We start from the raw sequence: 10,344 nt of genomic DNA, 5'->3' as shown, positions 1-10,344 counted from the left end.
CTCTTTCTTTTTCCTAAGGACAAAATTTAAGCTTTGACTTAGCTTTAAAAATCTCATTTCATTTTAGTTAGCTAGTACTCCCTAAAAAGTTTTCATAGCTAACATCTAACGAAGTTTTCCATTCTAGCCAAAGAGTTACCATTCCATTTAAAAATTCATTGCGAGTTTTGGCCTAATTTCTCTTGTGCATATAAAGTGCAACTTCTTGAGACTCACTTTTTAAAGATAACTTTACAGCATCTTTGTCACATATAAAAAGGAAATTGTGTTTTTCCAGTAAGACTCCAGACACTAAACTGTGGTGGCAACAAAAATTTTTATTCAACTGGTTCAAAAACTTTTTAGAATGAATGCATTTAGATGACCAAATAGACTTTAAAAACAAATCTTTGCCAAATAGTTTACTGCTAAACTTGAAAAAAATTTTAGGGTAGAATTAAATACCCATAGCTATGTAGTACCACAAACACGTTAATAAAAGGCTATGCAACATTGAGAGCCTTCTAAAACCAGCAACTAGATTTACACAAGTGGAAATAAGGGATTAAAACCATGCCATTGACAAGTTAACTTACCCCTGGGCTCCTTGAAGGCTTGTCAGTTTAGTCTTTGGAGGTCCCCGAATACCATTTTAACTGTTACCATGTTACTGCTGCTGAGTAACAGTGCAAGTGCTAAAATGCAAAATTCAGATGGTACAGGGTTTGGAAATCATGCAATTTAGATGCAGAAAAAAAAATAAAACAACTCAAGATCCTTTTACAGAGGAAACTGAATAATGAAACAATGTGGCGATCACAAGTCTAAAGGAGGACTTCACTTATAAAAGTTTAAAACACTTAACTTGCAAAAACCCTATTTATCATAATCTAATTAGATAAGGGCATTAGGTAAACTATCAACACAAAAATTGTTACATTCTTCCATTAGAAAAAACGAGCTCAACTCTCATAGTAGTTACATAAAAAGTACAATAGAGAATCAATATATTATTGCTTTTACATACTTAACAATGCATCGTTGAGAGTCTGAGTTTTGTAAACGACTTTATTCAACATGACTATTTCCCCCACCTTTGGAAGACAAAGCCCATTTCACTTAACGCTTCCACAGACAGACAACCCACCCTGCTAGGTCTTAAAGCTATGAAGCTTCTTAATGGATTTCAGGCACAAGATAATTTGTGGTTTCTTCTACTTTATCCCTATTGCAATTAATTCCACTTTTCAAATCCCAAACTAGAAAGGCGCTGATATTCCCTTCTTTTCAATTGATATGCTTTGTTACAAAGCATATAATTAACAGTTTTGCCCTCTCCCCAAATAAGAGTATTTTTAGAAGGCAGGATTTCCCAATGGAGATTTATACAGGCCCTGTAAATAGAACATCACCCAAATGCACAGAGGCACTAAGAAAAAGCTGGAGGGTACTGCTTACCATTTTAGGTGCGGTCACCCAGACTTATTAAAAACTAGATTTAAAAAGAAAAAAAAAAACTTTTCACTTTGGACAATGCAAGAACAAATAGCAATTAAGTCTGGGTATCAGGTGTCAATGCATGACAGGTGATGAATCCATTTGACTTGAGACAACTTTTCAAATAAGTTTATTTGAAGCAAAATAAACTATTGCCAAGAAACTTTATGAAAGTTCCATCTCAAAAGGGTCAAAAAGGGGAATTAACTGCTATGAATTCTTTGCATTCAGGGCTGCAAAACAAAGACACATATTATTTAAATCAGTTTTATTTAAGAATTTCCAACATTGACAACTCTTATAAAAAGCATCCAAGCACAGGACACAGAACTGCAGCAAACAGCATTCTTAAGGGTAGCTAACAGACATTAGAACTTCCACCCTTCTTTGAGACACCCCCAGCTCACTGGTGAACTCTGCTTCCAAGTACTCCTGCAAAGCACACCACAAGCTCAGTCCATGTTCTCAACCCATCAGCTTCAGTTCACATTACCACACTTACAGATCAGTAACAGAAGAGAACACACACCATACAGCATTCACAGCAGTTGACAAAGGGGTAGGGGAAATACAAGTATCATTTCACTTAACACATTCAACTAACGTGGGTTCTCTAAGAACAAAACTCACTTAAAGTCTTCCAACAGATGTGGATGTCCTTTGAATGCAAGAAACATTCGTACATTATTTGCTATCATTGCTCTCTGCACACTCTCTCACCAAAGCCACAGGATTGAGAGACACATCTCGCCAAGTTACAAAATATCCATTATGCACCACCAAGTCTCTGCACGCGCTCTCTCCTTTCCTCGCTCATACTAGCCTTTCATGCCTCGGCACCACCATCAATCCCACACAAGGTTTCAAAAGTTCAAACAGCCTTCTGGTTCCATATCACAGCCTTGCGTTCATAGCGTTGATACGACTCCATGAAATAAAGAGTAGCGGATAAAAATGGGACACCCACCGTCAAAGACGCAGCCTGTGCAGTGTGATGACGAACTCTTGAATGAGAAAGCATGTAGACAGAAGTATTCCTACGGCAGAGTATCTACAGCACCCCTTTCAATGAAGTGCTTCTTCCATAAACATTTGAAATGAGATGAACTGCAGAGATTAAATGAAGGCTTCGTATTGTACTTTCGCATATGAAGGGAGACAAGTGTTAAAAAACAAAAGAACCGAACGAACACTGGGACACCATGATCTCCAAAAAGGAGATGTTCCTAAGGGGAAAATCCGTATGGTGGGGTTCAAATTAAAACAAGGAAAAAAGAATGTAGTTCTAATCAATGGTTTCCATTTTGAACATGCAAAGAATTCACTTGACAAGTCCAGGGATAAAATATTACAGGAGAAACCTTTTGATATCGGTTGTAGTGTGTTGGTTTACCAATCAGGCAAACAGCAGTTCACTTTCAAACACTCAATATTTCAACCCTTTATGTAACAAAACTTATAAAATTCCTTTAGCTCTTCCTTTTTCTAAAGAAAAATGTCAAAAATACTGCTGAATATACTTCACACTGAACAAACCAATTCTGAAAATTCTTAGTACATATGTATTTTACAATATACTTACCATGAGTTTAGAAAAATTTGAATTCCCACCAGTCTGTACAACCAGCCATCACCCACTGCCTACATGCCCCAGCTGGAAGGTTTAGAATCCATGCTTGAGCCAAAGCCGCCATTAAAACCGCTGCCTGAGCCTGCGTTTGATGCCGAGCCCCACCCAATCGCTGCCCCTGAATTAGCACCACTGTACGAGTTACTTCCAGAACCGAAGGCCTGATTCGGCTCCCTCTGCATGCTGCCTTGGCTTTGGTTGTTACCTGACGGGCCCGACTGGCTCTGCTGGCTGGCCAGCATGCCCATCATGCCCCAGCTGCTCTGCAGCGCTGCCTGGGCTGCAGCCATCATCGCCGGGTTAATGCTGAAAGCACCGAAGTTCATCCCTCCCCCCATGTTACTACCTTGATTGTTTCCCAAGCCAGCTCCACCCCCCCTGCTGTTACCAAACCCACCCTGGTTCCCAAAGCCACCCGGATTACCACCAAATCTTCCACTCCTTTCTAACTGTCTATTGCTATTGTGCTTAGGTTCAGCATTGGATATATGTACGCTGATTCCTTTAATGATCAAGTCCTCGCCACAAAGAGACTGGGCAACCTATAAGAAAATAAGGGATGTAAATAAAGGCACCTAAACCACTGACTCACACATCAAAGCAGCAACAAAACTTAGATTTTAAGCTAATACCTAAACTAGAGAAGAAATAAACTATGAACACTCATTTCATTTAAACTCATAAAATAGCCTTTAGCTTTCATAAGGCAGCAGGGATTTTTCAGTTCCCCTTCTGAAGATACAAAACATTCCCAGTTAAACACCACATACTGGAAAATATTAAAACATTTATCACAAATATCTAGGCATATATATATATATATATATATATATACACATACATACATACACACCCTACAGCTTATAAATTCAGAAAGCTTAGCTAAGGGTGCCAATTAGCTGGACCGGAAAAGTTCAAGAGAAATTACCTAATTAGCTGGGACAAAATTATCAAAGAGAAAAATACCTGGTCATCGGCAAAGGTAACAAAGGCAAAAGCCCTGAACGGTTTGGGAATGAAGACGTCCACCACCTCTCCGTACTGGCAGAAGAACTGCCGCAGCTCGTCAGCTGTCATGTCCTCTGTGCAGCGCCCAACAAACACCTTTCTGCTTCTCAAAGGCTCATCTGGGCTTTGCTGCTCAAATTCAAGAAAGGAAACACACCACAAATATTTTATGAGCAACAACAAGGGCATCATGGTCAAGGATGTAACAAAACCTACCTGCCTTTCATATTCGGTGAGTCATTAAAAAGCAGGCTAGAAATGACTGAGGAATGTCCTGGCAACAGGGATAATGTTCCAAATAAGCAAGTCTTGCTTGCTTGGCACGAGTTAGGCCTTTGGAACGAGACTAATGCACAATTATCTTTATGTTTTAACATATAACTAGGTAAGAAATTGTTAACTTGCTAGAAATTACCAAAGAATAAAATGAACAAAGTTTTTGTTTAGAGGAGTAATAAACTAAGTATTTCAAACAATCATAAAACATTCAGCATGCATTAAGGTCCTAAGGCAAAAGATTTCAAGAACACACCGTGCCACTACCTTTTCCAAATGTATTTAACGTTTTATTTTACAGCGTCTTCTAAGGAAGTTTGTTGGCGAAAGTGCCCAAAGCAGAAGACAAAAGAGCGAAGTACCTTAGAATTAGGAAGTTTACAGTCACACCACCGTCCATCTATCATATGTCGCTGTGACATTACTTTCACCTGGGTTTCATATTCCGTAAATCGAACAAAGCCAAATCCTTTTGAATGACCAGTTTTAATGTCTTTCTTGACCTATAAAAAAAATCATCTAAATTTACTAAAACTACACACACACAAACACAACAAATGAGAATTGTTTGACAACGTGAATGGATTCAACTGGATGCAGTGCTTAATTAAAACTTAAACCAAGTTATTCTTGAGGTTTAAGCAACAGGAGGGTGAATGTTGAATTCAGATCTTGTTACAGTCGAGTCAAACTCATCTACACAATAGAATTTCAACAAAATGTTTTAGAATACAAAGATAAACTAGGTCTAGTGTTTACAAATCTTACATGGAAAAGCAGAAAACGTTTTTAAATCTCCCATCAACGTAAGTTATAAAGAAAAAAAGCTAATGTCACCTCCTTTCCTTAAGTCTTTATGCAACAGGATTTTACAATATCAAAGGCAAAAATATATGGTACATACATAAAGGGAAACAGTGTAAGCCAAATTTCTTTCAGCATCCTCTACGTATACATATCACAAATATTATATTGTCTGCTGAACATGAAGGGCAGTGTCACTAGAACAGGAATTCTGGGCGCTCATTCACTGGAAAAGAAAAAACTTAAATAAAATTAAAGTGTACCTGAACCATAAGAACTTCTCCAAAGGTACTAAAATATTCTTTTAGATCCTGTTCAGTTGTTTTCCATGGGAGACCCAACACTATTAAATCAGATGTTTTCTGGACTGCTCTTTTCACTTTCACTGCTGATGAAGCATCTGTCTCATCCATTTTTCTTTTGTTATCTAAACAAAATGAGCAGAAACTTTTTAGAACTCTTCATTTAACATTACTTAAAACACACTGCCTCCTACATCTAGAAATGAGAAGCAAATAGATTTTAAGAACAATAAGACACTGAAAACTTTTGGCTGAGTGGTTAGCTCTAAAGGACAGAATGAAGGAGTGAGTAAATGGTGAAGGTGCTTTTCTGGTGCAAATCCAGGGACTCCCATCTCTTTTTTTAATATCTCAAAATTGCAATTGTATATTCTCTCCTCTCCAAAGGTATATCAAAATAAAAATATTTCACTTTGACTTTAAAATACATTAAGGAGGGAAAGAACAGTGTGATTACTATGTTTTTGTCTATTAAATGTATTCGCTTAATTATTTTAATGCCTGTAACTTAAAAACTATGTGCCAAAAAAAATCAACTTTTATCTCTAGCTGTGGATTTAAGGGTGACCTCAATTTTATTTTTCCTTCTAAACTTTCAACAATATAACTCACGCTTTGCAATAAAAAAAGAAAACCTCGGGTCTTCTTTATTTATGTTGGTTTAAAAACCAACATTTGGAAGGGAAGAGAGTTGCTAAATGACGTTTTTAAAAACACACTATGTTTTAGAGCAGTTTTAGGTTCACAGCAAAATCGAGAGAAAGGTAGAGACTTCCTGTACACCTTCTGCCTCCAAACCGGGCAGGCACAGCTTCCCCATTATCACCATCTCCCACCATGGTGACTTGACACATTTGTTACAACTGATGAATCTACATCGATACATTATTATCTAAATAACATGGTGACATTTGTTTGGTTATTTAAATAAATACATAGTTTTCTATTTTAAAAAATGCTCTGTAATTTTGTTTTCACTCATTTATAAACTACTGGTGTTCCAAACTAGTCTAACAGTAACATTTAAAGAAATACTTGGGGTATAGGAGACTTTACACCACGAAAACAGGCCACCATCTATGACTTAGAGACACAAACCCGACTAAAGCGTTACTGCAAAACCAAGTGGCAACAAACCTTTGGGGTAGTTGACAACATATACTAGATTTCCCCAGCCAGCGTCTGGGGCGTGCAGAATTCCTTCTACCAGCCGGACACCTCTCATACACTGCGACACTGGGTTTCTGTAGCGCAGCCCACAGGCCCCGGGAAACTGGGCTGTAACTGTGGACAGCAGCACCGTGCCATCGTCTTCCGATGGTATTTCAATGGGCTCGTCATTCTCATCTTCGGTTACCCGAATATACTCAGACATCTTTTATTTTTCTTAAATAGAAAAGAGAGATGAATGACCACACTTGTGTCAAAGGCATTGTTTCCTTACAAGCAGCTGATTACCACCACTACCATGCCACTGTCCTGTGACTTCCAGAAAAATTCTTGCTGTTTGGATTCCTATGTGTTGGCTATTCCTGCAAAAAACGAGGACGCAAAGGTAGTGAATCCTATTAAAATGGGATGCCTCGCTCGTTCATTCATTCAATCAACATTTGCTGAATGCCTGTTATGCATGTGGTGCGGCAGCTCTAACTGCGAAACCAGTCAGTCCCGGGTGGCACGCTGGTTACAGCGGGAAGCGGGGGCAGGGGCGGAGGTGAGCAAGAGGAAGACAGCGTTATCTTATTACACTCGTGACACGTGTCCTCCAAGGAAGTACAGAATCTTGAGGGCCGGGGACAACCTCCGCTGGTTGAGCGTGTGTGCGTGTGCGTGTGTGTGTGTGTGCGTGTCAAAGTAGATTTCCCTAAGAAAGGGACGCAGAGGCTGGGTCCTGAGGACTGACGAGGAGTCGCGAGCCAGGGGCACAGCACATGAAAAAAGTTCCTCCCCGTTTCTCATTTGGACACTTCCGGGGGGCTCTCCAAACTTGAGCCTCAAGGACAGCGGCGACAGGTCCTGCTAGCCGCGGGCCACCATCTCCCAGAAGCCAGTGCGTGACGGCCAAGGGAGGAGTTTGAAAGCGCTGCCCGGGGTGGGGCTGCGGGGGCACAAGGCCTCAGCGGGCACCGTCGCCCCCGAGTGCCAAGCCCCGGAGGCACAGAGCACTGGCCGGGCCCGAAGCCAGGCCGAACTTCTGCCTCAGGACGTGCGGCCCCGCGGGCGCAGTGTGCCACCCGGCGCCTGCCCTAACGACGCTCCCGCCAGGGCCCGCGAGGGCGGGACGAAGCAGGCCCGGCCCCACAGCCCCTTCCTGGGGGGGGGCCGAAGCCGCTGCGCACGTCCTAGGCCGCCCCGTGCGGAAGCCAAAGCACACAGGGCGTCCTCAGTGAGAAGCGTCCGCGACTCACCCGCTAGGCCGCTGCTAGGAAGCGCGACAGGGAAACTCAAGCAGCCAGGGATCCAGGAACAGCCCAGATACCGTTTCGTTCCCACAAAATGGCGCTAGGGCCGCCTCCTCCCCTCGCCGGCCGTCGTCCTCTCCCACCGGATCCCCGTCAAGAGGGGAAGCGCGTCGCACGGGGACACCACAGCCCTCTCGCCAGAGACGTAGGACTCCCTCCTGGGAGACTGAACATATGGAGTTGAGTTGAAGGTTAAAATAAGACCAGCACCTGGGCCTGAAAAGCTAAACTTGAGGCAACGTGGATGCGTGAGCTTTTGACTCTCCCCACGTTGCGTAACAGATGGTTTCACCCAACCAACCGGCCCTGTGTCTCCGCCGGAGCTCGCGCACTTTTGCGCGAGACTAGCGCAGGGGCCGGAGCTGGGCAGGCAGGGTGGGGGCAGGCGGGGCTGCGAGGGGGCGGGACGCAGGGGGTCCCAGGCTCCCCGGACCTTCGCGCAGCCTGGGCGCTAAGCGGAGAACGGGAGCCTTTATCTCGAAAGCCGGCTGGTTGCGTCCTCTCCTCCCTCCCCTAGCCCTCCTCCACACCTGGAAAGAATAACTTTGTTTTAAATAATAGCAATGAGAGCGCCTGCTACTATGTGGCAGATTCCTTCTAAGGACGGCGTTCATATTTATTTGCCCTAACAGCCTTGTGTGGTAGACGTTATTGACACTATCCTCACGTACAGATGAGGAGGAAACTGAGGCACAGAGAGGTTAAGTATCTTGCATAAGGTCACCCAGGTAGTGAGTGGCGGACCTGGGATTTGAACCCTGACCCTAATGCTAATATATTCCAGCTCCAGGTCTCTAATAATACGGTAGTAGTGTACTTCCTCTATGTTAAGACACACCTCTTCGGCCACCGGGTTAGCTCAGGTTAGCTCAGTTGGTTAGACCGCAATGCTCTTAACAAGGTTGCGGGTTAGATCCCCACATGGGCGCTGTGAGCTGCGCCCTCCACAGCTAGATTGAGACAACTACTTGACTTGGAGCTGATGGGTCCTGGAAAATACACTTGAAATAAATAAAAGTATACACACACACACACACACACACATATAAAAGTATAAAAGACACACCGCTTGTTTCAGATTTCTGAAATCAGTATGTGATTTCAGTTCTAGTTCCATTGATGTGTCCTAGTTTAACTGGTAATTTTAATTTTGTAGGGTATGGGTGTATCAGCTTCAATGAAGCGCAGTAATACCAAAGTGCTCTATATTTACGCATTAACTCATTTAATCCTCACACTAACCCTATAAGGTAGGTGCCATTGTTATTATTCCTGTTTTACAGATGAGGAAACAGAGGCACAGAGATTATGTAACCCTGCCTAAGTCACAGGGCTAGCAAATGGTGGAGCTGGGATTTGAACCAGGCAGTGGTTCTGTAGTGGGTACCTCCTGCATCTTACAACCTCCTAGGGAATCTGTATTAAGTCCTGAAAGTCCACCATTGATGCTGGCTGTTCGTGTTAACCAGATTATGCCTCAACCCATTTGGAGAGGGAGTGGAGGCAGACAGAATGGGTGACCTTTACCTGCCCCCAGGGATAGCCCTCATCTCCCTGCAGATGAGGCTAGACAGAGTCCTGGATGGTCACTCACATTTCAAAACACTGGATGAAGCAGGGAGGTCTGTGTCATCCGCAATCCACCCAGTCATTTTGGGGAGAAGTGTTTTATTACCCCCATTTTGCATAAGAAGAAATTGAGGCTTGGAGGCCATGTGGGTTGCCTGAGGTCACACACTTGCCCAAGAATGTCACCCAGCCCATAAATTGCTGGCCCAGGTTTGTTTGACCTTGAAGCTCTGCTCCATCCACCACCTGGGCCACTCTCTCTGTGACAAGATCCAGACTGAGGCATTTAGTGTAGACATCCCAGGGGGTCCTGAATGCCTCCTATAAGTGGGCAGAGCTGGGTATGCGGAAACTGGAGAAAGGCCATGCAGGGACAAAACAAACAAAGTCTGGGGCCGGCCCGGTGGCCCAGGCGGTTGGAGCTCCGTGCTCCTAACTCCGAAGGCTGCCGGTTCGATTCCCACATGGGCCAGTGGGCTCTCAACCACAAGGTTGCCAGTTCAACTCCTCGAGTCCCCCAAGGGATGGTGGGCTCTGCCCCCTGCAACTAAGATTGAACACGGCACCTTGAGCTGAGCTGCCGCTGAGCTCCCAGATGGCTCAGTTGGTTGAAGCACATCCTCTCAACCACAAGGATGTGCTCCCGCAGGGTTCGACTCCCGCAGGGGATGGTGGGCTGCGCCCCCTGCAACTAGCAATGGCAACTGGACCTGGAGCTAAGCTGTGCCGTCTACAATGAAGACTGAAAGGACAACAACTTGACTTGGAAAAAAGTCCTGGAAGTACACACTGATCCCCAACCCAATAAAGTCCTGTT

The 10,344-nt window shown here is 43.5% G+C and overlaps 2 protein-coding genes across 5 annotated transcripts in view; one reads left to right on the top strand and one right to left on the bottom strand.

Annotated features, from left to right (window-relative positions):
* Positions 1–297: 297 nt before the first annotated feature.
* Positions 298–8,214, bottom strand: TARDBP (TAR DNA binding protein). 4 transcript variants are annotated; one of them, XR_004423819.1, is made up of 8 exons: positions 7,905–8,214; positions 6,634–6,882; positions 5,458–5,621; positions 4,753–4,893; positions 4,073–4,243; positions 2,444–3,648; positions 1,438–1,709; positions 298–674 (listed from the first exon to the last, which is right to left on the bottom strand). XR_004423819.1 is itself a non-coding variant. In XM_033113837.1 (6 exons), exons 2-6 carry the CDS (start codon positions 6,869–6,871, stop codon positions 3,118–3,120), a joined length of 1,245 nt encoding a protein of 414 aa, XP_032969728.1. In that variant the 5' UTR covers positions 6,872–6,882; positions 7,905–8,214; the 3' UTR covers positions 1,716–3,117. The 4 variants fall into 4 exon arrangements, 1 of the variants encoding a protein (XP_032969728.1); XR_004423820.1 differs by lacking the exon at positions 1,438–1,709; XR_004423818.1 differs by lacking the exon at positions 298–674 and having other exon boundaries at positions 1,030–1,709.
* C9H1orf127 (chromosome 9 C1orf127 homolog) overlaps positions 7,127–10,344 on the top strand; it is a 36,481-nt gene continuing 33,263 nt past the window's right edge. Inside the window, 2 exon segments of the mRNA XM_033113723.1 lie at positions 7,127–7,210; positions 7,541–7,882. Of these exon segments, the coding sequence (XP_032969614.1) occupies positions 7,127–7,210; positions 7,541–7,882 (426 nt within the window).

This window comes from Rhinolophus ferrumequinum, chromosome 9 (genome assembly GCF_004115265.2).
Source record: "Rhinolophus ferrumequinum isolate MPI-CBG mRhiFer1 chromosome 9, mRhiFer1_v1.p, whole genome shotgun sequence".
In the NCBI taxonomy this organism is placed as follows: domain Eukaryota; kingdom Metazoa; phylum Chordata; class Mammalia; order Chiroptera; family Rhinolophidae; genus Rhinolophus; species Rhinolophus ferrumequinum.
Note: the sequence above shows the minus strand (reverse complement) of the source record. Positions and strands in the feature narration are given on the sequence as shown.

Bases quoted from the DNA above. Each gene is read 5' to 3' on its own strand.
- TARDBP (XM_033113837.1), bottom strand. From the start codon at position 6,871: ATGTCTGAGTATATTCGGGTAACCGAAGATGAGAATGACGAGCCCATT. The intron at 5,622-6,633 runs GTTTGTTGCCAC...CATTTTGTTTAG, and splicing joins TGTTGTCAACTACCCCAAAG to ATAACAAAAGAAAAATGGAT. The intron at 3,649-4,072 runs GTATTTTTCTCT...ATTTTCTTATAG, and splicing joins TTACCTTTGCCGATGACCAG to GTTGCCCAGTCTCTTTGTGG.